The sequence below is a fragment of the Myripristis murdjan genome, chromosome 8 (assembly GCF_902150065.1).
Source record: "Myripristis murdjan chromosome 8, fMyrMur1.1, whole genome shotgun sequence".
NCBI lineage: Eukaryota > Metazoa > Chordata > Actinopteri > Holocentriformes > Holocentridae > Myripristis > Myripristis murdjan.
In genome coordinates this window covers 19,217,417-19,243,486 of record NC_043987.1, presented here as the reverse complement: position 1 = coordinate 19,243,486, position 26,070 = coordinate 19,217,417, and the positions used below count along the sequence as shown (strand labels likewise).

At 42.1% G+C, this 26,070-nt stretch overlaps 1 protein-coding gene across 2 annotated transcripts in view; it reads right to left on the bottom strand.

Annotated features, from left to right (window-relative positions):
• The window catches only part of cyth1a (cytohesin 1a), a 47,944-nt gene extending 26,008 nt beyond the window's left edge, over positions 1-21,936 (bottom strand). The window contains exon 1 of one of the 2 annotated variants that reach the window (XM_030057084.1): positions 21,884-21,936. In XM_030057084.1, the coding sequence (XP_029912944.1) occupies positions 21,884-21,905 (22 nt within the window). In that variant the 5' untranslated portion in view covers positions 21,906-21,936. Of the gene's footprint in view, positions 1-12,259; positions 12,543-21,883 lie in introns of those variants that run through there. The other variant, XM_030057085.1, reaches the window with a different exon arrangement.
• Between the last annotated feature and the right edge of the window lie 4,134 nt (positions 21,937-26,070).

The following is a 26,070-nucleotide window of genomic DNA, read 5'->3' as shown; positions in this document are numbered from 1 at the left end:
TTATTACTTTTAGGGTAGAGGATCTTTGGATGATGCCCTAAAGAAAATGCCACGTGTGCATGATCATGATTACCACACTGTAAAGATCTCGGACCCTCCAATACAATCCCACAACAATGGTCTAATCCTGTCAATTTGGGTAGTGTTACATTGAGGTGGAAACATCAATGAATGTGTTTACTCTGCAAGATCGACTATGATATGCTGACTGAGGGACTATGCAAAGAACTACATATCAATTTCTGTAGCCCCTGTGTGTGTGTGTGTGTGTGTGTGTGTGTGTGTGTGTGTGTGGCATGATTGCATTTTGATGAAGAGCACAACGCGATGGAGGCAGATAAATGACACTGGTGCAAGAAATTAGTCACTGAGCAAGCTCCTGCATCAGTTCTGTCGCTACAGCGTTTTCATTCTTATCTTTGTTACAGAAACGGCACCCATCTGGCCTACACACACACACACACTTTCCATTAGGCTTGATTACTCTCTTTCTCTCACTCCTCAATCATTTCTTCTCTCATCTGCTGTTATCTCTTCTTGGTTACCCCCCTCTTCTGGACAATCTTATCTCCTAAATGCAGCGAAGAACACTGGTTTTCTTGAGCGCACCTCTGCTGCTCCCATCCCCCAATGGCTCAAGGCTACTGCTGGTGTGCAACCTTCATCCATACACTTACATGGACTGCTCCCTTCAAACTTGCTAAAAGCGTGGTTGTGATAGACCCTCCCCCTCCTCCTGCAGGGTCCCTGCAAGCTCCAATCAATCGACCCCCTGCCTAAACCAATGTAGGGGTCTGGCTGTAACAAGGAGCAGTGGACTTCATGATGAGGTAGTGCATTCACCACAGAACACATGCACAAATCGATCATGTGAGCTTAGATGTGCATACACAAACGTGAACACGCTCACACACACCTACACACACACACACACATACCCACACGCCAAGTTCCATTAAATGCCTTCCAAGCCTTCTGATCTGCCCTTCTGTTGCCTGCTTGGGCAACAAAGGTGATTTCAAAAAGCTACAGCTTCATCCTCTAATCTCCCATCTAAGATTGCATCTCATTACTACAGCAAATCCCAAGGGCACTCTAACTCATATATATTTGAAATCACTCACTGACTCACTCACACACACACACACACACACACACACAGGCCCCTTCAGCTTCTAGACTAGACAGCCTGTAACAAAGCAAAGCAGGGGCTGTGAAGGAATGCCAGTCAGTTATTCGGGCATCAGCCCAAAAGCACTTGTTTACCTCTGACCTTGTGATCTTCAGCTGCCAGGGGGTCTCCCAAGGCTGGCCTAGACACACACACACACACACACACACACACACACACACACACACACACACACACACACACACACACACACACACACACACACACACACACACACACACACACACACACAAAATGAAAGTAGACCTCTAGATTTGCATCGGATGGCCACCAACGGGCCCAGCCTGACCTGGCCTACAAGTGACAGGAGGTGGGAGCAGAGGGGAGACAGCAGGAGAACAGTCTCTGTGTTAGGCTGGGGAGGCGTGGGAAGACGAATGGCAGGAGAACACAGGGACAGTGGGAAGAGCGGTGGGACGATCACAGCTCTCCCTTTGTGTCTGGAAGCAGCCTCTCAGGACATTCCTGAACACGGCCCAGGCAAAGGGACTGCAGGCTTCAGCATCCTTGGCTTTTACTTCACTGTTATTTCTTTGTTGCAAATCCACCGGACCATCTGGGGCCTACTGAGCCTATAAAAGTTGTCCCTTTTGGTCATTATTTCCTGCCGTGGAGTTGCATCACGAAGTAAAACCTCAGCCTGTGTTCTTCGATTGCGGTCATAAACCCACTGCCTCTGGATGAACCTTGGCACTTTTATTGCTCAGACATATGACCCCTGAGAGTCAAATAAATGCACTCCTGCCTACCATCCCCCAGCAGATACACATACACACACTTTGCTCCCACTGACAGCGCCACATGACCCAGCCATCAGCCTGCTGCACTGGTGCTCAATCATCTATGTATGTCAGTCGATGAAACAGCATTCCCTGGCCTTAACCGCGCAGCAACAAGCCTTAACCCAGGTCATACAGGGGAATTACAGGGCAGGTTAGCATTGAAAGTCCACCAGTAAGAGGCTAAAAGCAAGAGAGGGTGGAAATCCATGACTCTATCTACAATTCTCATCATAGCCAATCTTGATCTGAGTAGGGTGGATAGCCCTCAGTTTGAAAGAGTGGGCAATCAATCAGAGAAAACAGAGAAAAGTCCCACATGAGATAAAAACAAGCTACACAAACAACCCTATGAAACAAACAACAGCATATCAATCTAGCAGCCCCACATAATAACCAAGAAAGACAACAAACAGAGCCAACTAACCTGAAAGAAAATCCTAAAAAGTGTGTCAGATTTATGCCTTTCCAGAGAGAGCTCCTCTTCTATATCTCTCCTCGTTCATACAAAACCCCAACAGTCCCTTTCTCCTCTCTCTGTCAGCTACTGTGGGTGAAACCTGGCAGAGATGTCATCCACATGGTAAGTGAGGAAGAGAGAGAAGGAGCCGGCTCCTCCAGAGAGGAAGAGAGAAACTGCCTGGCTCTCTACTGTACAGCACAGCTCTCGCCTCCCAGGCTGCTCGCAGCACACTGCCACAGTCCATATGGGAAGAACCCTTACTCCCTCCCTCCCTCTCTCCTTTGCTGTCACTTCATCAACATGGAGGCTCCACCCAGTGGTCATTCCTTATTCTGCCTCCTCTTCTCTCATACTCGCACATACACACACAGTGAAACCGCACACACCAAGCAGTGTTTCAGAAGGGGAGATGCTATATCACAAGGCCCACAGGCTCAAAAAAGTAATACATAAAGGCCGGTTTATTTCAAAAGTGGGTCATTTTCAAACAAGGATGACATTCAAAGCCATGCGCCAACATATTGATAGCTATTAATACAGAATCTGTCCTGAGTGACTCTAGAGCCAGCCTACTTTTTGATACTTCAAGAAGAAAAAATAATAAATAAATAAACTTTGCTGTGTGAAAAAAATCAAATAATATCTAATAATATCTGAGTACCTCAAATATTATGGATTAATATGGATCTGATAGCGCATATTAAGGGTGTAATGGTTCAGAAACTGAGACTGAAACCGTGATATAAACGGCCACAGCCTCAAGTTGCGGTTCTGTCTTCCACCATGCGGTCCCTGAAATGGAAGAACAGAACTCTGCTGTATAGAACTCTATACAATGGACTGTGGAGCGCACAGACAATAATTACTGTGACACAAACAGCAATTTTACAGTGGGAGCTGCAAACTATGGTAGCGAGACAGAGGAAGGGAGAGAAAAAACAAGTGAAGAGCGAGAAGAAGCAAGCTCGTCTAGAACACCAGAGAAAGTGTGTAGATTTTGGGATCTATAACATCAGTGGCTACAACCGGTTTGTTTCACTACAGGGGCTGAATACAACTGGGCGTCTCTTCTTCCCGCTGTTACTGTTGGTAAATACTGGCTGTCCTCTTAGTTGACTGAGGCATGAGACCTGTGAAAAGGGATTGTGAAATTTTCCTGCGGTACCGAACATTTCCCCAGCGAGACAAGCCAAACACAATGCACTATTTAACAAGAATAAACAGAGGCACTGTCGCAGATGACGCACAAACCGACCAACAACACATGAGAACTGCATCTTACCCGTGGCCGGCCTACAAGTGAGGACCGACCGGGGATGAGGATCATAACCAGCCCTGAGGTGGAAGACCTAATGTCACTGCTGACTGCTTCTCATTAGAGGTTGCATTGAGTTAAATTGTGATGCATTCAAGCTCTATTCATTAAAAATGAGTATTGGGCACAGGTAAATTATTATGTTATCAGGATTTGTTCAAATGTAATCTTGTAAAACTTTGTTTTGGTGAGTTTTTGGTGAGAAACTTGAATAAGTACAGTTGTTTGAGGGAGGAAATTGTTTTCACAGCAAAATAAAATAGGTATTAGAGATCGACTTATGACCTGTTTAACTTCCTAACAATAGTTCTAACCAATAGTTGATAAGGCATGAATGTAATATTGCACTTCATGTATTAAACAGGTTTTGTTTGTAAAGATGTCTTTGTATCATTAAAATATTCAATAAAAATGTTGATTTTCTTATATTCCCCCACCCCCCACCCATAACCAGCCCAAAACAGAGGGAAAAAAAGAAAAAACAAGCTAAGAACCAAACCACGGCTTAAATTTTGAGATCTGAGCCGCACCATGGATTTGGAGAATCATTACACCCCTGATAGAGAATAACAAAAACAGTCAAATAAGTTAAGAAAATTGCATCCTTCTACTGTGATGCAACCCCTAAAACCAGGAAAAGAGTCATGCCACGATATTAAAATGTCCAAAATTACAGACGATGGCTAATGTCCTATCACAGTGTCGTGTCAACAGTTACCGACATAATTCACCCAGCCCTACGGGACATACTGTTCTTCCACCGAAACATTCATCTCCTATGGCAGCTATGAGTTTTCCACAGGCTCAAACATGAGTTATCGTTATGAGTCAGGCCTCCAAGCCAGGTCCTCACTCCAGTCATACAACCAGTGATAAAATCACCATCACCTTAAAACCCCAGCTCAACAATGGAGACTGTGCTTAAGACAATAGTGTATTATTCTTTTTTGTTCTTTTTTTTTAAGGATAGTGTGTGAGTGGAGTCCAGGCTTGCTCATTCCATGGTAACGATGCACGCTGACTGATTGAGCAAGATTCCCAGCATTCCTCCTCCCTGCGTCCCAGGCGGCGTGCTCGATCAGTATGAGTCTGCTCTTGCCTCAGATACCTCTGCAGCGGCGGACAGCAGACATGAGCACTCCCATCACGTCTGAATGTAGTTAGATGAGTCAGCCTGGAGCCCTCTGCTGCGCTGGCTGTACCCTGCAGTCCCCTGAATAACAGAGCATCCTATGACTCTACTGCTGGTGTGGGACCCGTGAGTCAGTAGAATTACAGCTGGGATCAGGTGGCTGCTCTGACACAGTATTACAGCTGCAATAGGCATGTTTTTATGATGAAATACAGCCTTACCGGTGTAACTCACAAAGTAGAGCTGTAAGGAGGAGTGTTCCAACCCCTTTAATTGAGACCCAACAGATTCTCCGAGACTGACAAATGAATGGGGTGTTGACAGGTGTGTTGACTTTTCTGGATCAACATGACAGATCGTACAAATTGTTTTAACTATCGAAAACATGTGATGTCAGTTCCTCACATTCAGAGCAATGGGTCACCATATTGAACCAGCAATCACTGATTACAAAGTGAGAGATCCATTGCAGAAGAGAAAGAGATACCAACATCACCACTAAAAGTGGGCTCAATAGACCGCTTTCACAGCAGCCATTGTGACATGAAATAGCAGGTGAACGCATGTAAGCTATTACACGTTACATTAATTAAGGCTCTGTTCCATTTAGGTCTAACAGAGCTAATATCCTGGCATTGTTCACGCTGGCTCTCTGGAAAGACTCTGGTAGACCTAAATGGAACAGAATCTGAATTAATGTCTTTAGTAACACCTGCGTTTACCTGCTATTTCAAGTCAAAATGGCAGTTGTGAAAGAGGTCAATGAAATGCAGATGCAAGATATGTTGCATTTTCAGTAAAAGGGCGCAACTTTTGCCTTTTCTTATCTGGAAAACCCCATTCTATCCATCACGGTCTTTATCAGTGCTGTTATTAGTCTCTCCACATGCACACACCTAAACGTCACAGTTAATGCAAACAGTTCTCTGAGGGTTGTTGAATGGCATTCTGGGAAACGCAGACATCACTGACTAAAATGGAAGTTAGGGGGATCCACAAACAAGTCCAAGTTGGAACAGAGTCACAAAAGACCGGGGTCTCACTAAGCTGTGACCCGACCCATGTTGCTGTCCGCTCCCCTTGCATTAAATTACATTATGATGTGTTCAAGCGATATTCAGTAAAAATGAATATTAGGTAAAGCCAAAATTGTGTTATCGTAATGTGCTCAAATGTGATCTTGGAAAAAAAAAAAAAAAAAAAAAAAAAAAAAAACCTTTTTGGCAAGAAACTACAATAAATTTCTATATAGAGAGAGTATCTGTCAAACTGTTATTTTAAAAGTTGGCATAGGTCTAGAATTTCACAATTGTTGCATCCCTAGTAAATTAGCTCTGTAGCCTGCTGGGGGCATGGGGCGTTTCTCACTGTGAGAGGTCATGAGGTTCAACTGAGGGGCGCTGCTAAAAGAGAAATAACCCCATCACTCTGCTGAGAGCAAACTTTGTCCTATACAGCATCCAGTCACTCTTGTAGCTTTGGTAAGGCCGCTGTCAAATAATGTATGGACAGGAAAATGTTAGCGGGTGGGAACCAGAGCTGGAAAACACACAGAGGAGGCTGCCTCTGTGTTAAGAAAACATACACTCGGCTTGGCAGCATAAACATCCTGCAGGATGAGGGGAATACACACAAACAGCAGTGTATGCAGATGCACACATGCACGTACACAACACAAACAAACCTTATGGATATATATTATAAGATCAGCTTGCTTTATTTATCTCAATTCTGCTTCATTGGCATTTTCAATATTAATTGATTTTCTAGGCCAGAATGGAGGCATCTCAATGTTTTCATCACAGGACAATGTGGGCCATTGTCCTGATACTGCTGCCCCTGATTCTTATCGGGGTTGTTCTACTATCAACATCCTCTCTCGCCGGTAACACACACACACACACACACACACACACACACACACACACACACACACACACACACACACACACACACACACACACACACACACTACAGAAATCACATGATGGAGCAGTTACAAAGGCCACAAATACAATCGAGCAGCCAGGCAGGAAACGGTCTCTCCCTTTTTTTTCGGTTGCACCAACATGCAGCCTAGTTTCTGTGTCTCTCTTATGTCTGTCTCTCTCTCTCTCCTTGTTTTTCTGTCTCTGTCTCTCTAGATTGATGCAAGGTGGTGTAACAACTTCACTCGCAGGCATTGGGACGTCACTTCCTGGCAGGCAGATAGTCGAGCTCTTTGGCTTCCTGTTTGTGAGCCTTTCTCACAGCTCATGGGAGGAGAGAAAGTCGGCGCTAAACCCACCCATCCTGTGGTAAAGACAATAAAACAGTGAGAGCGCCCACACCACATCACCTCGTCCTCCTTCGAAAACTTCAACCTTCAGACTGAGGACCACAAGACGGTGTATTCGGCTTTCTCACAACTTATTATGAAAGGCAGAGTGCCATCTAACGAGCACAGATTATATTAAAAAAAACTGACTAGTGTGGACAGCACATAACTGAGCGTATAGTTAGGGCTGGACGATATATAAAAAAATTTGAAATTATTTTGACAGAAATTGCGCTTGAGATACGATTAACAATTTGAGCTGAAATGATCATTTTTGCCTCAGATTTTTAATTTATTTATTTCTTATATTATAATTATAATAATGGCCAACTATTTTGATAACCGATTAATTTTTAAGAGGAAAATGTCCAAATTCTCTGATTCCAGCTTCTTAAATGTGAACATTTTTTGGTTTCTTCAGTCCCCTATTATTATATTATATTATATTATTATTTTAAATAGCATTTATGTTGTGGATGGTTGGCTGGGACAAAACATTTGAGGACGTCACCTTGGGCTGTGGGAAATGGTGATCAACATTTCTCACCATTTCCCAACACGCACAATAATCGACATATTAATCAATAAAAAAATAAATAAATAATCTGTTGCAGTTCTAACCTCAATTCTATATTGTTTTTGATAATTCTTCCATTAACTGTTCAGCTCCAGCATGCACGGCTAAACTGTTCAGTTGTTTAGCAAAGTTTCAGTTCTTCCTCATAGTTCATGTCATTCCTTCCTTTTCCTAGACAGCCAGCCTTTATACACACATGCACATGCAGTCACAATCCCTCCCCCCAGTCACTCAACATCAACGGGAGATTATATCTGCACATACAAGTTAGCCGCTCCTCCATGTCATGAAAAAAAGATAATGCCATGAATTGACTTTCAGTTTTATCACATTTTCCAGCAGTGCAAACAAATCATACACAAATAATGCTGAACGGAAAACATGAGCAGCAGACCATAACCAAACCACAAACTGCACCGGGGCTGTGAGCCTGGTAGGCAAATCAGCCGACTTCTTGAAATGCTTTCACAACTAAGCTCCTGACAGCCACCATTTTGAATCTCAGGGCGCTATCAAACAGAGCTGATCACTGAGTTTGTGCTTTACAGCGGGAAGAAAATGATGCCAGGCATGTTGCTACCTGCTGAAATAGAAAAAGAAAATACTCAAATCAGTGCTGCGGGAGAAGAATGGAAAATGGACTGCAATCAAAGCCAGTTAAGTGCAAGACAGGGAAATGAAGGATTTAGACACTAGTGTGGTCAGTATAATGAGCCTGTCATCTCCTCTAACTTGCATTAATCTTCCTTTAAATGCTTGCTGATGATGACAGCTGTGAAATACAAGCTTGGTGTGAAAATTGTTAGCCATGGCCTGTCTGGCTACTGGTAAAATTTCCATCCCAGGAGGAAAGCAAAGGAAGCTCTGTTGAACATGCACATTTTCCATGTGATTGACGGAGGGAGAGTGGTTATGGATAAATGTTAAAATGTTAAAACAAAGCCCAGGCTCTGCATGACTGGCAAACTCCTGCCACAAACTAATCCATATCCTCATACACTTAAAAGTCTGTATTTTGGACTGGGTGAACCATCTGTGGAGCTCAGATATTACAAGCAACACAGGATATGGTTATGCATAAGCCTGTCTGTAATGATAAGCCTGTGAAAGGAAATACAGCTTCCATGCAAATCAGCCACGTCTCTAAAGCCGTTAAAAGTAAATTTAATAAAATTTGCAATGGATCAGGTAGAACCAGTCTAGTGTATAATCCTCTTATCATCCTGACAGGCAGCAAAAGGAAAAGTGCAGTAACCTGCAGCAGGCTCCAACTAGGACTGCACAATTTTGGTATGAACTCAATTATTTTGTTACATTAGAATGACAATTGATTTTAGTCGAGTGATCAAACAGAAAATTACTTCATTAAAATTACTTGATTAAATCATTTTAGTCATTCATCATGTGGAAAAAACAAACATTTATCTCATAATTACGAAAGTTTGCTTACTTTTCTCCTTTTCATATTGTTATGAAATGACTCCCTTGGAGACGGCAGGGGATGGGGTCACTTTAGATTCTAGTAACTTGTACTAGGCATTTCTTTTCTTTTCTTTTCTTTTTTTTTTTTTTTTTACATTTTATAGTCTAAATGATTCATTTATTATTTAATTTTTAATTAAATTAAATTTAATTTATTAAATAATCCCCAAAAGCTGATAAATTTATAGATTAACAGGCAACAAAAATACCTGATAGTTGCATCTATGCGTCTTGATCATTTGGGGAACAAAACTAAATTAACCTTAGATTAAAATCGTGACTATTTTCAATTACTGAAATAATTGAAAATGAACTTGTTTCCATACCGTTGATATACGATTGTGCAACCTAAAAACAGAATATGCAATTATTTAAACCAGCCTACCACTAACAAGCGCTATCACTCTAAACTATGCAAGCAATGTAGCCTACTGGCGTGGTGTGTGTTTGAAGATCCTGTTGCTGAGTTACCACACATGGAGCCTACAGCCACACAGCACAACACACTGATCACACATTAGTCCTAAAGCATCATACCAGTAACCACATTAAATGCATACAGGCCCAGTGGAATGGAGAGAGTGGAATGGAGGGATGAAACTGGTGTAGAAATCAGGACAAAAATATGATTATGGAGAGGGGATGATGACTTCCAAAGCATGGGGGCATTAGTGCCAGGCAGGGCTCATTGTTCTGGAGAGCCCATTAGATCTCTCAGAGCCGCTCATTAGGGAGCCATTAGAGACAACTACTCTAACTTCTCAGACCACCCACCTCTAAGTGGCAGAGACAAATAGACGGCAAGAGCATCGACTGTTTCCCTCTCTCATCTCTGGCTCAAAAAAATACACACACACACACACACACACGAGTCGTGCCACCACGACTCAGCCTTGGCCAACGAGACAAAGACTAAGCTCTGCCTCTTAATCAGAGGAACGGCAGCAGCACATAATCAGACTGAGCTCGTACAAATCCAACAAGAAATAAAAGTAATATTTAGATTTTGTTGTGTTTTATTTTAAGTTAAACCATGTGAGAAATTTGATGTGAATGTATTTCCAAAGTCAAACATCAAACCAGGCAGGCTGGCTTGTGATTACAAAGCACAAATGCAAAAAACATAACAATGCATGACTGTCTCATAGTGTCTCCTCAGATTACATTCTTTCATTACGGCCACATCAGCTCCACATATAAGACAGACAGGTTTATCCTTATTAAAACACCTGTTTTCACTGTCCACTTTACATTTTGCTTTTGACTGGCTTGCGAGCAAGTTTGTCAGATAATAACTGTCTCGATACAAGTAATCCACTGAGCTGCTGATGAGTTTGTCAGGAGGAAGAGGGGGCGGGGCACGCAGGTATTTGGAGCTGCTAATTGCACAATGCTGAATTGCACGCTGGGGTTTGTAGTATCGTCGTTCTGGGCAAAACAGAACTGGGCTGGTATTAATAGAAAATCAAAAGTCACCTCACGGGCCGGATATAATTGTGCCATGGACCTGATATGGCCCATGGGCCTTGAATTTGACATATGTGCTCTCACGCTTCTGATAGCGACACAAGTCAAGGGTGCTGATGAATGCTGCCATGCTGGCCAACCCAAAACAAATGAAAATGAACAACAAAGGAGGGGAAAGCTTTCTGTTTAGAGCCAACACACTCATTTAACTCTACACAGGTATACACCTAGTGATAATAGTACAACAGATTATCATTATTAAAAATAAATATCAGTCCTAAAGAAGACACCTTACAGATATCAACAAAATAATTGCCCCAGTAGGAATATTGGTAATGGCACAAAGGAAATAAAATCAGCTGTCTACTATCAATCTGTTAAAAGTAAAAGAATGACTAAAGCAAATCGTGGCTTACAAAATCAAATCAAACTGAATCATTCCAAGAAAGAAAAACATTATTAAACTGAATTGCCAACGAGAAAATTGTGAATAAAACTGAATCACTGTGAAGTCATATTATAGGAACATTATTATGATTTTTTTTTTTTTTTTAAATGTGACCTATTCAAGGACAGGAATAATCATGAGAGCAAATTACCCTAAATGACTGGGCTAAAAATGAGCCTCAAGTAATTACAATATTACACTGAAGACAACAGGCCTCTCCTATGTTGTGACTGGAGGGGCTGCAGGTCCAGTCACACACCTGTTGCTAAAGCCCAGTCCTGCTGGTAGCCCAGCATTGAAATGAAAAATGACACGATGCAATGAAAAATGACACTGTGCATGTGTTCTTTGAAGGAAACAGCAAGCATATGGCATAAACTGTTGAGGTGTTACAGTCCAGTTACACTATAAATGTGTTTATGTGTTATTAAACTGTAGAAGTGACAAACAGGAGGCAGCATCCATGCTCCTGAAATGCATATAAAACTGATTTACAACTGTTTCACAGAACTGTGACAAACCTGATTAAATACATTAGACATGCAAAACAGTGGCAACACTTGCACAGAATCATATAGTAATGGTTTATTTCACTAGCTGAAAATATCACAAAAATATACCAAGAGACACTTTAAGTCTGTAGTAGCCCAAGCTGAGTTTCAGACATATATTTAAGTCAACTTTCAATCTCATATAGTTCATCTTTAGTATTCACCCATAATATTACGCATAATTAAGTTTTGCTGTGATGTTATGCTTCTGTTTATACAATTATTAAAGCCCAGTGACTCTATATGTGCACAGTGTTGATTCAACAAATAAAACCCCATAGAAAGTGATGGCACAGCTACACAGTAAACAGTGTAAACAAGGCCAGAGTCGACTAACGTGAAGTAGCTAGCACCTCCAGACGTTAACATTAGTCACCAGTGTTAGGAGACTTGTATCGTACAAATGTGACCCATAAACAAACACTAAAGGTATCAAGCTGACGTGTAAGTTTATCCCAAACACTTCATCACGTACACACATTCACCGTGACAACATTTAGAGGAGAGCGACGTCTTTTCTTGACCATTTCACTCACCGACTCCGTCCTCTGATTTTAACACCATTCTGCTGTGTGCGCCACGCAGGACCGACTCAACAAAGTTTCAAGCGCTTCTCTGCGTCAAACTTTTGACCCGATTCTTGTATCGATAGATCGACTTTTCTGTCTTTTTCTTTTCTTTTTTTTTTAGTCTGTAGTGCCGTTATAACAGCGACAACAGAAGCGGGTTTCTTCGGTAAAAGAAGGGTGTTCTCGTTACAGCTCAAGGGAGTGGTTTGAAGAGACGGAGGACTTTAGACAGCCAATCTTTCCTCCGCAGTAAGCCTCTGTCAAGTCACACTGAATAGGAAACACAGCTTCCGGTTGGGGCTTTCAAAATAAACCTCTTTGTTTTCAAACGCGTACAATTGGTGCCACAATTTAATATGGCAATGTCTGAGTGCTATTTTAAGATACCATATGTGTTGTAAATTAGCGTTGAGTCAGTTTAATTAATTTATTTTTTAACTAATTCAAATCACTTGAAGGCAGTCTTTTGCATTGCATTCTCAGTGGACCCACTTCTCATACTAGACAGGATTTCATATATATATATATATATATATATATATATATATATATATATATATATATATATATAAAGTGGGCACAAGTAATATCAAAAGGGCACAGATGAGTGCATTGATAACAGCCGGGAGAAAATGCCGAACTTCCAGCTACACGTTTGAAATCAAGCAACTTGTTGACAAATTTTATGCATACGAGGTGTATGCATACTAGGCATGGCACATGAGTAGTAGATTTTTCAATTTTTGCAATGCTACACACACTGTTTTAACAATGAAACAGAACTTTTGAGTCTATTTTCCACTTTTATGTGTTTTAATAAACCCATTGCATCATAACCCATATTTAATCTGCTGACCAAGATTTCCCTCAGTGGTTTGACTGGGCCGCCTATGGACTCGAAATGCAAGTAAAATCAATCAGATTACGGTAATATACTGAGACTGCATTTGATTGCATTATTTTGGAGGCTAAATTTCAACACTTCCGGTATCTCCCGCATGTGGCTGCACGACTTGACGCAGCCGTGCAACTAGGTGCAGCAAATGGGCCAGATGACGCGTTCGTCGTGTTTGCGTCTCTACCTCCACCCTGTTGCCTTGGGCGTCTCTCTCTCTCTCTCTCTCTCTCTCTCTCTCTCTCTCTCTCTCTCTCTCTCTCTCTCTCTCTCTCTCTCTCTCTCAAACTGCTCTTGGGAAAGTATCAGGGCTGAGTGGGGGCAGGGCGGACAGTGATTGACACAGCTGCTGCTGACTTGAGCATATTGCCGCATGTCTTCTCCACCACATCCTCCCCGAGAACAGAAACGTGTGTGTTTACATGTGTAGCAGTCTGTACCTAGGAAGTCAATGCTAACCATTCTTTGGAAAATAGCACAAACATCTGTCTGTGGGGGAAAGAGAAAAAAAAAAAACATACCCACATGTTCCTGTTATACTCTAAAACACCTGTTGAGTATCCCTTACAAAGAAAATAATTTTAATATTCCCATTGGGACTTATAATGTGTCTGTAGTGTGACTTCAGTGACCTTAACATATGTTATTGCATTCTTATCATGTGTGGTAAAACTAGGCTTACAATGCTTCCAAAAGGAATTAGAGAAGTTACAATAAAAGACTGGTATATCTATATTTTACATCCACTTTATGACACTCAATTTTTTACTCATATTTTGCTGTGAAATGTGTTCATTTCAGTTGATGCACTTCTGAATCCAAAATGTGTCTCTTGATTATATCCAGGTCATTATCACACACCACCAAGTGTCACATCGCTGCCACAAACCCACAGAAACTAACGCAAGGAGCTGTCAGGTACAGAAACTGGTTCCACCACATGATGGTGAGATTGAGCAACACGTTTTATACCTGACGAAACTTCAGCCATAGTTGAATAAATCACCCTGCTGCTTGTGCTGTGTCACACCTGTGCCACTGTGCTGCTGTATGTCCGACTGGAAAGGACTGAGCTTGTCTCTTCCTGTCGATGAATACAGGTAGGTAGGCTATGCTGATAACCTATAAAAGAGAGAATAACAGCTATTTTCTCCCTTCTTCCCCTCTATCTGACACACTGGGAAAAAATACAAGAGTCAAAAATCACTCCTGCAGCCGTTTACTTGCATTTCAGTTATCTTGACTAAGCAGACACGTGGGAATCAAAGCCAGATATCGGGATGTGCTGCTTGTCTGAAGACCTTATTGGCTCAAAGGGGAAAATCCTCAAAGACATACTGGGCTCTGAAATGACCACACTTCATGAAAAGGGGCTCTCCACTGAGTCGAGGACTGTGAATGCCTCGGTTGTGCTGCCCAAACAAATGCACGCTGTGTGAGGCAAAACCCCGTTAACATAAAGATGCGATTCACTGTGACGAGTTCATCCATTCCCGCGTGGACTGGTTGTAAATCTAAAAAGCAAAAACAAGCGCAACTGGAAAGCAGGCTGACCTTTAAATCAAAAGACAGTGAACTAATATCAACATATGTGAAGTGTACTGTTCTCTGCTCGGGCCACTTCCTCATCTGCAGCTGGCATACAAGGCCAATGCTTGACTGAATTTGACATGAATGTGTTGCTTATGCAAATATCATATCAACGTCATATCATACTACACAATGTTGTTGTTATGTTATTATACAATGTGAGGTTTTTGTTCTTGCGTGCTAAACCATGCAGCTCATTACTGTGTTCACTAAGCTGGACAAATTCCTCAGAAGGGCAAAAATTTTTTCCTCACACGTTGCTGTTCCTAGTATTGTATTTGAGAGAATGCGTTAGTGTCATGCTTTTTGGCACTCAGTATTCCTATTCTTCCATGCTCCTTTTTTTTTGTAATGTTACCGAAAATTACCACTGAGCTGTACTTCATAAGTTATTGTGAATATGAGCCAGAATGTCAGTTTTCAGAGTGACAGTTCCACTTTCACAAAGCAAGCTTGCAAGTTTGATGAATAGTGGGCTATTTATGTTCTTTTCCCCTGCATTGTTCCTCAAGGTCGAATGTGCTCCATCCACAATGGGGGAAATGTGATTTAGGTTAGCCAGTCATCACGGGGCGCTTTCAGGCAATTTGTTGTCCAGCATGAAAGAAATTCTTAAGCAGTTACAGCAAAGCATTGGCATAAACACAAAGCAGCTCACTAAACCCTGTAACACTTTGTCCTGCTTCACCTCACACAGCAGTCTCAGTCACACTCTGGTTGTGAAATAGCTGAGCTGTGTTTAAGCGCGCTGTATTGAGCCGGTGGATTATGGTGTTATTGTGAGTGACAGAGCCGATCCCCTGGACAGATCATTGTTCTCACGTTAGAGAGGTGCCGCCCCTCCAGTGTGCTGAGACAACAAGCCATTCTGCTTCTGGCTGGCTGGCAAACCACTGGTTGAGGACAACACCCACTTTAAGCAACCAAACAGCATGTCTACATCCCATGCATGCCCATATCATGACCTGATGTACATAAATATGGCCAAGACAGAGTAGGACCAGGTGATGTATTGATATTGTGATATGAGACTAGTTATCATCTGGGACTTTGTATATGGTAATATTGTGATATGGCAGAGGTGTTGGCTGCATTACATGCAGTTTTATCAACTTAAACTGTTCTAGCTGTACTATTATTTGCCTCTATCCACATTCCTCAAAAATCTCTTTTGTGTAAATGTCTTACAAAAGCACTGATAGTCATCCCTACAATATTGTCACAATTTATATTAAAGTATTCAGTCAAAGATATGATATTTGATTTTGTCCACATTGTCCAACTGTACTAAAAGACAAGGATAACATCAAGTGGATGTGGGTAATGCAGGCCATGATGTATGGAGTTGTCAAAAGCACAACATTTATCTGCTAATTTGAGGAAATAGTTACACATGCATGCTGTATCTACAGAAAATCTACACTTGACTGGCCAGGCAGAGCTCATGATTCAACACCTTGGATTCAAAAGAGAGCAACTCGGGTGCTGGGTCAACCTGACGTCACAAAGTCTGATTATTGTAGCCAATCAGATCACAGGAGGCAATGGACTAACGAATCCTCAGGTGGCAACAGCTTACAAAGCCTTCACCTGGGAGTAAGACAGAGCAAATCCTCTCTAACCATGATAGAAGCAGTGACCCCTGCTGGGCATTCCCATAAATTACAGCTCCAAGGTGCAACATTGAAAAGAGGGCACTGTTATGGGAATGATGTAGGGAAATTAAATCCAATATATCTGAGTTCCATGAGTGGTAGCACACCAGTAAAACAGTATAAATTACCCCTGAGAGCCAGACATTAATTTGTAATTAGCTTCATAATTGCCTCATATTTCCACCCATTTATTCCCTGGCTGTGGCCGTTGAGTCACAGGGTGCCGAGTCACTTCAGATGCTGAATGGTTTGTTTTGGTCTAGCTCATTGATATACCATCAAAATTCATTCCCTGGCACACGGTGAGAAATCGGAGGCTTGTGTCCTTATTAAAAAGGGTGACATTACCGTTTAGCTTGCTGCATGGCAGGCATACGCTGTGGCTGGACTCATGGTGCTCCATGACTCATTGCACATGTTGATTTTGGAGGAATTGCTTTCTTTTTACAGGTGCATTCAGAGATAATAAGCCCGTTGGATCTGTCCACAGTGTACCTATCTAAACAACCTGTAATTTCCTAGGTGATAGGGGGTGTAACCAGGAAAGTTGAATTTCTGACATGAGTCATATAATTACACAAGAATATATTTATTCCCCTTTCCCTCTCTCTCGCTCAGAGAAAGAGGTTCGGTGGCTGGCTCAGTGCCCCAAAAACACTGCTCTATCTTCTTGAAGAACACATTCTACACTTTACCTACACTTTCATTTTAGCGTAATTAGCGCAGGAAAAGACATGTATCTTAACACTTGGGCAGGGAAACTAGTGATGTACCACAGATGTATGGTGCATTAAATCCTGCGAACTCTAATTTTCCCTTAATTTTCCACTTAAGTAATTTCAAAGTTTGTTTTTTCCCCAATTTGTACAACAATGTCATATAAATATTCTCTGTATCCTAGTTGCCATGCTTCATCGAAGCTACATCACGATTATTGAGTGAAATGCTAAAACCCAAAATACCATTTTTTTAAGACTGCACCACTGAAGTAAATAGAGAATATCAAGATGTCTTGTGCATCATTTTATAACATTTCCCAGTAAGTCAGTGGGATATATTAGATATCTTTGGAAACCTTGGGATGTCTGCTAGAATTTAAAATAAAGTTTTGTGTGTTTGAACAAAGCTCGGTCGCATGGTATGCATTTGTAATGACAAACCCACTGATGGGGCCAGCATGACTGAGGTATTAAGATGCAGTGTACCACAGTGCAGATGATAACACCGATGCACAGCAAAGCAAGCCACCCAGGTCTTTCACTGAGCTTTTTAGCAGTCGACCACAGAATGGAAAAACCTTACACACACCTACACCTACACACAGACACACAAACTCCCCACTGTGTGACTTCACTCATCAGTCTTAGGAAGCAGGTGTGAAATGCACAGAGCTCCTGCCTTACTTTCTGGGACAAGTCATTGCCCTGGGCAAGGCTTCCAGCACTCTGCACTGTATACATTACTGCGGTTGATTTGGTCATTCCTACAAGCAGCAACACTGCCGAGTAGCTTGACTGTACACTGACAATGCAGCCAACAATACAGACTGACAAAGCAATTGTTCATTTGTTATTAATTATGCATGAGTCTGACTAATACACAGTTCATAGATGAACAGACAAATGCTCATCGATGAATGCATGGCATCCTGCTTTAAATTCATAAAGTTCATGCATGTATACACATGCATATTTTAGATCTAAAATACTTCTGTCTAAAAAATACCACTTCCCTGTCTTTGTATCTCCAAAACAACAGTAGCTGTGTGTGTGTGTGTGTGTGTGTGTGTGTGTGTGTGCAGGGTTGCATGTAAGCTAAGTGTGCCTGCTCTTCTCAAGTCATTTTATCTAAATGAAAATGAAGAGTATAGAGGGGAAAAAATCCCACAAAGCAGCTAGAGGCAAATCTTACTTTGGCTTAAAAGGGTCTGTGGATTTGATCTGCCTCTGTTTGGATTCCCACATATTAATCTATTTGAAGCAGCGTGCTGACTGCCTCTGTGTGGCTCAGCATCCAAAACAGATCTAGCGGCAGACTGCCCTTCTTTCACTCACAATTACTGAGACAGCAGCACACTCGTGCATTACATCTGATTGTAGTGGGCTACACATCAGAGGGAAGGTAAACTAAAACATGTCATTTTTCATTAAATTGTTCATTGTCATCACTGCATGTAAAAAAACATCACAAAACTGCGAGAATTTTACGTTCTTTCTGTGCAGTGAGAGGCTTATCAGCTGATTTCTGCTGAGTCAAACAAACAGCTTTGCAGGGAATTAAAAGCTACTTTCACTTAAGAGTAGAATGATCCTTCAGTCGACAATGGATCTTTTGCTAGCGGTGGCATCAGTGGTGGACTTCAACGCCAAGTCAACTCCACTACTACAAGCCTCTAAAGTGTACATTTCTTGGATGTGAGATCTATGAACACATTTGCTAAGATATTCCAGCAAGAGGTTTATTTACACTTTGCAGGACAGCTGATATCCTCTCACGAAATTAGTTTACTAAACAATTTTTACCCCTAGTAATCAACAAGAGGAGTATATCTACATTATTCAGTCACCATACTGAGTTATAATTTTGTATGCAGAAATCCCATGCACAGCATCAGCACCCAGCCTTGCTTCTGTGCAGCACCCCCTGCTAACCTCCTTTACAAAAAGCTGATTTGGCAAATATTCTCCAACACACAGAAGGCTGCTGACGTGCCGCTTTGTGCCTCCAGAGCAACAGCAGCCCGAGCCAAACAGATCACTGTATCCACAGCTGTCCCTGGAGCCCGCAGGAGTCATTTCCACGTCAGGGAGCCCAGGCGAGGCAGCTCTTTACCAGGCGCACCTGCCCCACAGCGTAGGCGACACTACTGCACTGATATTAATCAGCTAAATTACCATCACATCTGCTTTGAGCGAGGCAATATCAGCATCAGTCTCGCCCTGTCCCATGCGCTGATTAATTAGGCATGTTGAGTCACAGCACATGAGCCTTTCACACTCACATTATCATTTGCAGCTGAAAAGGGCATTGACACAAGATTGCACAAGTGCTGCACTGTATTAATTAATTAAGATCGAATTGAAGGTGGTTACAGATATGAGAAGACTGCAACATGTCAAATATATTAAAGCATTCCGTAAAAGATGTACGAGATTAAGAAGCCACTTTTTTTGTTTTTATTCTCACTTAAACAGCATAACAGCATGGTAATATACTGTAGGAGTGATCTGATGGTGTTGCAAATATCATTTGATCCCACTGCTGAACCATTTGGATGAGTCACACATGAATCACTTGCATGATTCACACTTAAACACACGATTCACACCTAAATGCAAATATCACACAAGCACAAATACACACACACAACTCGTGAGATGAACCACCCAATCCCTCCCCACCACAGGGGGAGTCTTTCAATGTACTGGGACCATCACCAAAATTTGTAGTTCCTGCTGTTATAATTCATGAAAATAGCTGATACATTGCAGGTGGGGTAAGGCCAAAGTGAAGCATCCAAAACAAATAACATTCAGCTCACAAGGATAGGAGGCTGAAAATCAAAAAAAAAAAAAAAAAAAAAAAAAAAATCAGCATTGCTGCGTTGTATTTAACTGGAAGTCATCTGTGACAAAAATCTAAGGTTGCCCAAGTCCAAACTATGTCGTCATAGTTTGTGCTTTGTACTGGTATTTCATATGTGCAAGTGAAATATTCGGTTTTCTCATACAATTTTGCTTGTGTCGCACTCTTCATACCGGAACAATCCAGCTCATAGATTCACTTCCCCCTCAAATGTCTAAAAACGAAAACGTCCCCTCGCCTCACACGTAGTCCCGGTGCTGAGTCAGGACTTTTGCCATCACTGAGACAGCACTGTTTCCTCTAGCTGCGCACCCAGTCAGCTGATTCACCACATGCACAAGTGCCAGAGAAGCCCTTGAGTCATGTCAGCGCCGTCTGCAAACAGTTTGCAAACAGTCCCAAAGAAAAGCTGCACCACCCCAAACAGTGGACCACACACAAACACTGAACACTGAAGCTCCATTGTTAGATGAGACCTTGATATGATCTGTCTTTTTACGATGAAATGAATAAAAGGAAAAAAAATCAAGTTATGGGAACAGATGGCCAGTATAAACTAACTCCCCAAACCTTAGTTCAGATAACAGAGACTATAATGTCTTAGCCCGTGCACCTCCTGCCTGCTTCTTGCTCTGTAATTACAGTGGGATGCACCGAGAGTTGCTTATCCGGGCTTAGGAGATGATCTCAAGTAAACACTGCCATGCCCGTTGTCAAGGGACACAGCAGCTACCACTGGGCACGGAGAGTCAGTCTTGTACACAGGGGCGTAAGCAATCTGAAGGAAGTCATTAAGTCACACGGGGCAGGAAAGGAAATAACAGAAAGCTGTGTGTTCCTCTGTGTGGCAAACGGGCAGTGTTTTACTCCACAGCTGTCCTGTGATCACGTGAGGCTGCTGAGTTGCAGTTTGTGTGATATATGAATTTAGTTGGGGAATCAGGAACACAGCGGCTGTCCACGCGTTCCTGAAACATGTGTGCGCTCTGCTCGAGATTAAATCTGCTCAGTAACGCCATTAGGGGGGCACGATCTTCCCCTTCTCTGAGTGTGTGCGAGTTTATTTATGTTGTGCTTAGTGAGAGGGAAGGAGAGGCTCCCACTATTTCTGTTCAACTGTTCATCATCTCCATGGAAGCCCTGTTTTTGTACCTGTACACATATACACATGCAATCACCACACACACACACACACCAGATGAATAACACCAGATTTTTTTTTTTTTACCTTCGATGATGCAACCAAAAAAACTTGGAACTTGCAACAGACACAAAGAATAAACTGATGCCTCATCACCTCTGCACACCGACTCTCAACATTCACAGATGTATGTGGGTTTTTTTAAAGGCACTCTGCGCAAAATCGCAGAGGATTGATTCAAGTGAGGACCGTTTAGGCTCTACTGACATCAACGTAGAATAAACATGACTGTTAGTGAGTCGAGCCGATGATGAGACCCGTGTAGACTCAGCCAACACATTACTGCTTATTCCGCCTTTTGTAATTTGAGTTTAAGTGTTTCTCACTTCAGTGGGCCCTCATCAATTTTGCACTGTGCGCCGTTAACAGAGAAACAACAATCAGCAGATTATCTTCTTGTATGTTTCCAAAACATACATGCCAAAGAAATGGAGACACTGGTTCAGAAATGAAACACTGTAGCGAGTGCGTTATGTGGCATTATATAGACAAATACACAAAACTGAAAATGGCTATAACAGACACCTTTAAGACACCTTTGTCTATAAGCACCCATTTTTTTGGGTTGAAACAAACCACCTGTCTTTTTGAAACATAACACAAGACACATTGGAGAGTCCTGTCTACAGTCCTGTCACAGCTGTTCCCTCATCAGGCGACATTACCTGGAGCTTGTTGGACGGCCATCTCCACTGGACACAGGAACGTGTGGAGGCTGGACACACAGAGCTCGCTCACTGTCCCCATAGCTCCACAGGAATGCTGTGCATACAGTATATCCGGATGGATGTACGGGAAGCGCGTGCGTATGCGAATGTTGATGTGAACACCCGAGTCGCCTTCTCCTAATGATTCAGATGGAAGCAGGAAAAGGGAGGCAATCGAGGGCCGGGTTCCACGCTGGCTGAGTTGCTGTGTGCTCCATGCGCAACATGTCTTGGCCACCTATGCTCTCCATAGAAGGATTCCACCTCAAGTCCTGCTCTGTGTAAGCCTGCTTCAGCTAATCCCCGGTCTGATGAATCCCGCACTTCCTCTCACTCCACTTGTCTATTTCCCTCTCTCTCTCGTGCTCGCTCTTCCTCTGTGTCGTTTTCAACTTTTCAGTGCGTTGCAATCACTTCTGCTTTCTCCCTCTTCCCTTTTTGTGGCTTCTATGCCTGTGTCTTAGTCACCCTCTCTGCTCCTCTGCTCTCTCTCTCTCTCTCACTCCCTCTCTCTCTCTCTCTCTCTAGCCGCCTTGCACTCTCTTGCTACTTTACATAGTGACTCTACAAGATATTATTAGACTTAACAGATTGCACACAAGCACAAAATCCAAGCTGTATTTAAGAGTATAGATTAACTTGGCTACCAGACAAATTGGTGCACTGTGTATTTCCTTTCTCGCACAATAAACACTTCTCTCTCCCCCCTCTCGCTCCCACATTGTTTGCATGCAGTCACAAACAGAATGAATGCTGCTGCGAGTGTCTATGATAAAGACTTACTAACCACATCACGAAGCAAATAAACAGAGAAGAAAACCAAACACACAAACAACACATAAGAAATTCAAAGTGCTGCCGTCTGCATGGAAATATGGTGGAGCCCCAACAGCAACACATCGCTCTTCTTTAACCAGAAATTTGGAGTTCCATCACCCCTCTGTTGCTTTTAGCTTTTAGTCACTCTTCATTTTGGCTTCAAAAGCCTTGCGTATAAAATCAAGATTTCATTGTTGCTTGGCAACAGGTTGGGAGAAATGGTTTGTTCCTGGGCGCAAATCTGTAAATCATTTCTTTTGATTAGGTTATTCTCCATAATGCAATCATGTTTTGGGTTCTTGGAGCCACATAATGCACACGGGGCTCCTCTTCATAAAGTGCATGAGTGCACATGCACACATGCACACACGCACACACACACACACACACACACATAAACATACACACAAAATAAATTAGGATTGTGAGGCTCATCACATCATTCTCAGTTTCGCTTCGTTTTTCACTTCCCGTTGTGGAGGAAAGCAGAGATTTTCTTCTCCACAGTGGAACAGGAACTATTCATCTGGTCACCATGCGGCTGCCCGCCTGTCAATCACACAAGGAGTTTCTCTCGCTCCTTAACAACAGCCTCTCTCATTCAGTATCAGTCAGTTAAAACTTTTGGGAGTACTCCCTGTGTCAGTCAAGCCATGCCTCAAAACATCACGGCTGGCATGACTATTTATTTACTTTTTTTTAGTTAGTTCATTTGTTTGTTTGTATATTTATATGATTTTTAAATTATTTATCATGTATTTATTATTTGCAACTATTTTCGTTTATGTATTATTTATTCGATTTTTATTTTTTAAAATTGTTTATTGTTTGATGGGTATAAATAGACTGACATATATATTTTTATGTGTTCAATTTTTGTTTATGTTTATGTTAATATAGTGCTTTGTATGCTATGTACACCGGAAAGTCAGTGCTTTTTTTGTATATATATGAATTGTAATTCTCACCTTGGTGTAGGGCACTTTAATAATAATATAACAAAACAAAAAAATCTGTCAGTCAGTTAATCACTCTGACTGAGAGCAGCGGCACTTCCCGAACACCACAGGGTATAGCTGGCATGGAGGTGATATCACCTCTAATCTAACCACCACTGCCAAGTTCAGTGCCAGGGAGCGACCACGGCACAAAGCGTGCAGTCAGGATGAAAGTGCTGCAGCTGCACGTCATCCAGAGCAGCGGCCGTGTCACAGGAGGGACACGGTGAAGTCAGCACAAACGGCACTCCTCTCTTTTTTAATCTGCATATTCTCCACTTGCACAAGGGCTTGACGTTGCCTCTCTGAATGAAAATGTGCTGTCAGCAAAGTAGCCCGGTGGAGCACCTGCAGGCAAGAATGAGCCTGTAAACAGGTGGAAGATAGGGCTAAAGGAGGTGAGTGAGCTGTCAGGATGTATGTGTGTGTGTGTGTGTGTGTGTGTGTGTGTGTATGTATGTGAAAGACAGTGAGTGTGTAGTGTACAATTTCCAGCCGTATGCTTACTCTCACCTGCATGCAAGGTCAAAAGAACCATCAGTTCATCGCAATAAAGGAAAAATATTAATCTATTACACAGACCTGTCGAGTGGCAATACTGTAAGTGGCCTCATGAAACACAAAAGCACGTATCAGCCTGAGCGGTGATAATTTAATTCAGTTCATTATATCTAACATTGCCTCATAAGGGCATGCTGGTTATTTTGAGTAAACCATACCTGTGAGACTGTTAGAGCACCAGATGCAATCAATGTCAATTTGGAAAAACCAGGAGAGCTACATGATCTCAGGCCCAAAGGTGCCCATACAGAATGATCAATTATAGAGCAGCTATTTTAAAAAGGACTCATAACTTAAGAGTGGCACCGGCTGTAATGAAATATTCTCCAATCACTTGCAGACAAAAATTAATTGAAAGGGGGGGAAAGCTCTCCCTTTTGAGTGAAGGGCTAAAGATTCACTCAAAAGGGAGAGCAAGCACACCGCCTCTACACACTCATAAGCAAGTGGATTTAACTCTTGTAGAGCATATGCAGGAAACTGCTGATGAATTGTTGATTTGTTGGTGAAAATTACCTGGAGCTGACAAGTGTTGACTGGAGTGCACTCACAGCCCTGAAGTGACTATCCAAAACGATCTAAAATATTAAATCAACTCTGATGAGTGTGTTGTGGACATTTATAACCACTGGCGCAGTGTTGATTTTTGCACTCAGTGTTACATTAAGACTGACAATTTGCTGTCTATTCACTATCACTATTGGCTCGGCATGGATCAAAAAGTAGGAGGCGCAAAGCAGTCTCTGCCCCTGTTGAGCAAAATGGTCAAATTTGACAAATCCTCCTTTCTCTCCACCAAAATGATTAAATAAATGTAATAAATCAAAAATCAGAAACATGGTATAGTGCTTGCGGCAGGATGTCTAGACATTAGAGGACTTTGTTTCAAACTAGCCTTGAAAAAATCTTCTTGGAGTTCTGTAAAAAACTAGATAGAAATTTTTGGGGGGAGGGGCTCTGTTTCTGCTTTTGCCCATCCTATGGAATATGCTTCCCCTCGGAACGAGTGAAGGCAAAGCATGACTGGTTGGTGAAATATGGATCGTTCAGAGGCAATATGCAATTCACTGGGACGATTAACAAGTTTCACTACTTAGATGGACGACCAGAGAGACCAGTGAGAGGACAGTGGGTGGGTCTTTTTCACTCCTTCCCTTTTCCACAATAATCAGGGACTTTATTCTAGGCTTTTTAATTTGTATAGTGAAGGAAGCCTGGGAATGAGGTTAGCTACAACTATCTGCCCCACTGAAGTGTCCTTGAGCAGTAAAATGAACCCCCCCCCCCAGCTCCTGGGACTCGGCTCTGTAGCTGAGCCTGACCTCGGATTTCCAGGTGGAGAATGGCGAGTGAAAAGGGAAATTTCCTTATGAGAATCAATAGGGTGTTATTTTGCATATTACATTTTCTAATTTATAAAGCATAAGACTTGAAGCTATTTGGTATAGTCATAACTTCAGCAATTAAATGTGCACCTGATTACCTGGAAACTAGTAGATTCTGAGATGTGGTCTCTTCTGTGTAATGCTGTATATTTTGACCTGGCTTTGAACTGGAACCAAATTGCACGCTTTGCTTGAGCAGTTATACATACATGCCACCAGGTGGACACAGCATGCAACAACATTTTTTATATTTCATTCCTCAGATGCAAGCGGTCCATGAGGCCTCTGCCACACACTGACTGCAGCTTTACCATGCATAATTAGCACTAATCCAACTATGACACTAAATTCCAACATCGCTCCGTCATTCCATTTTCAAGCC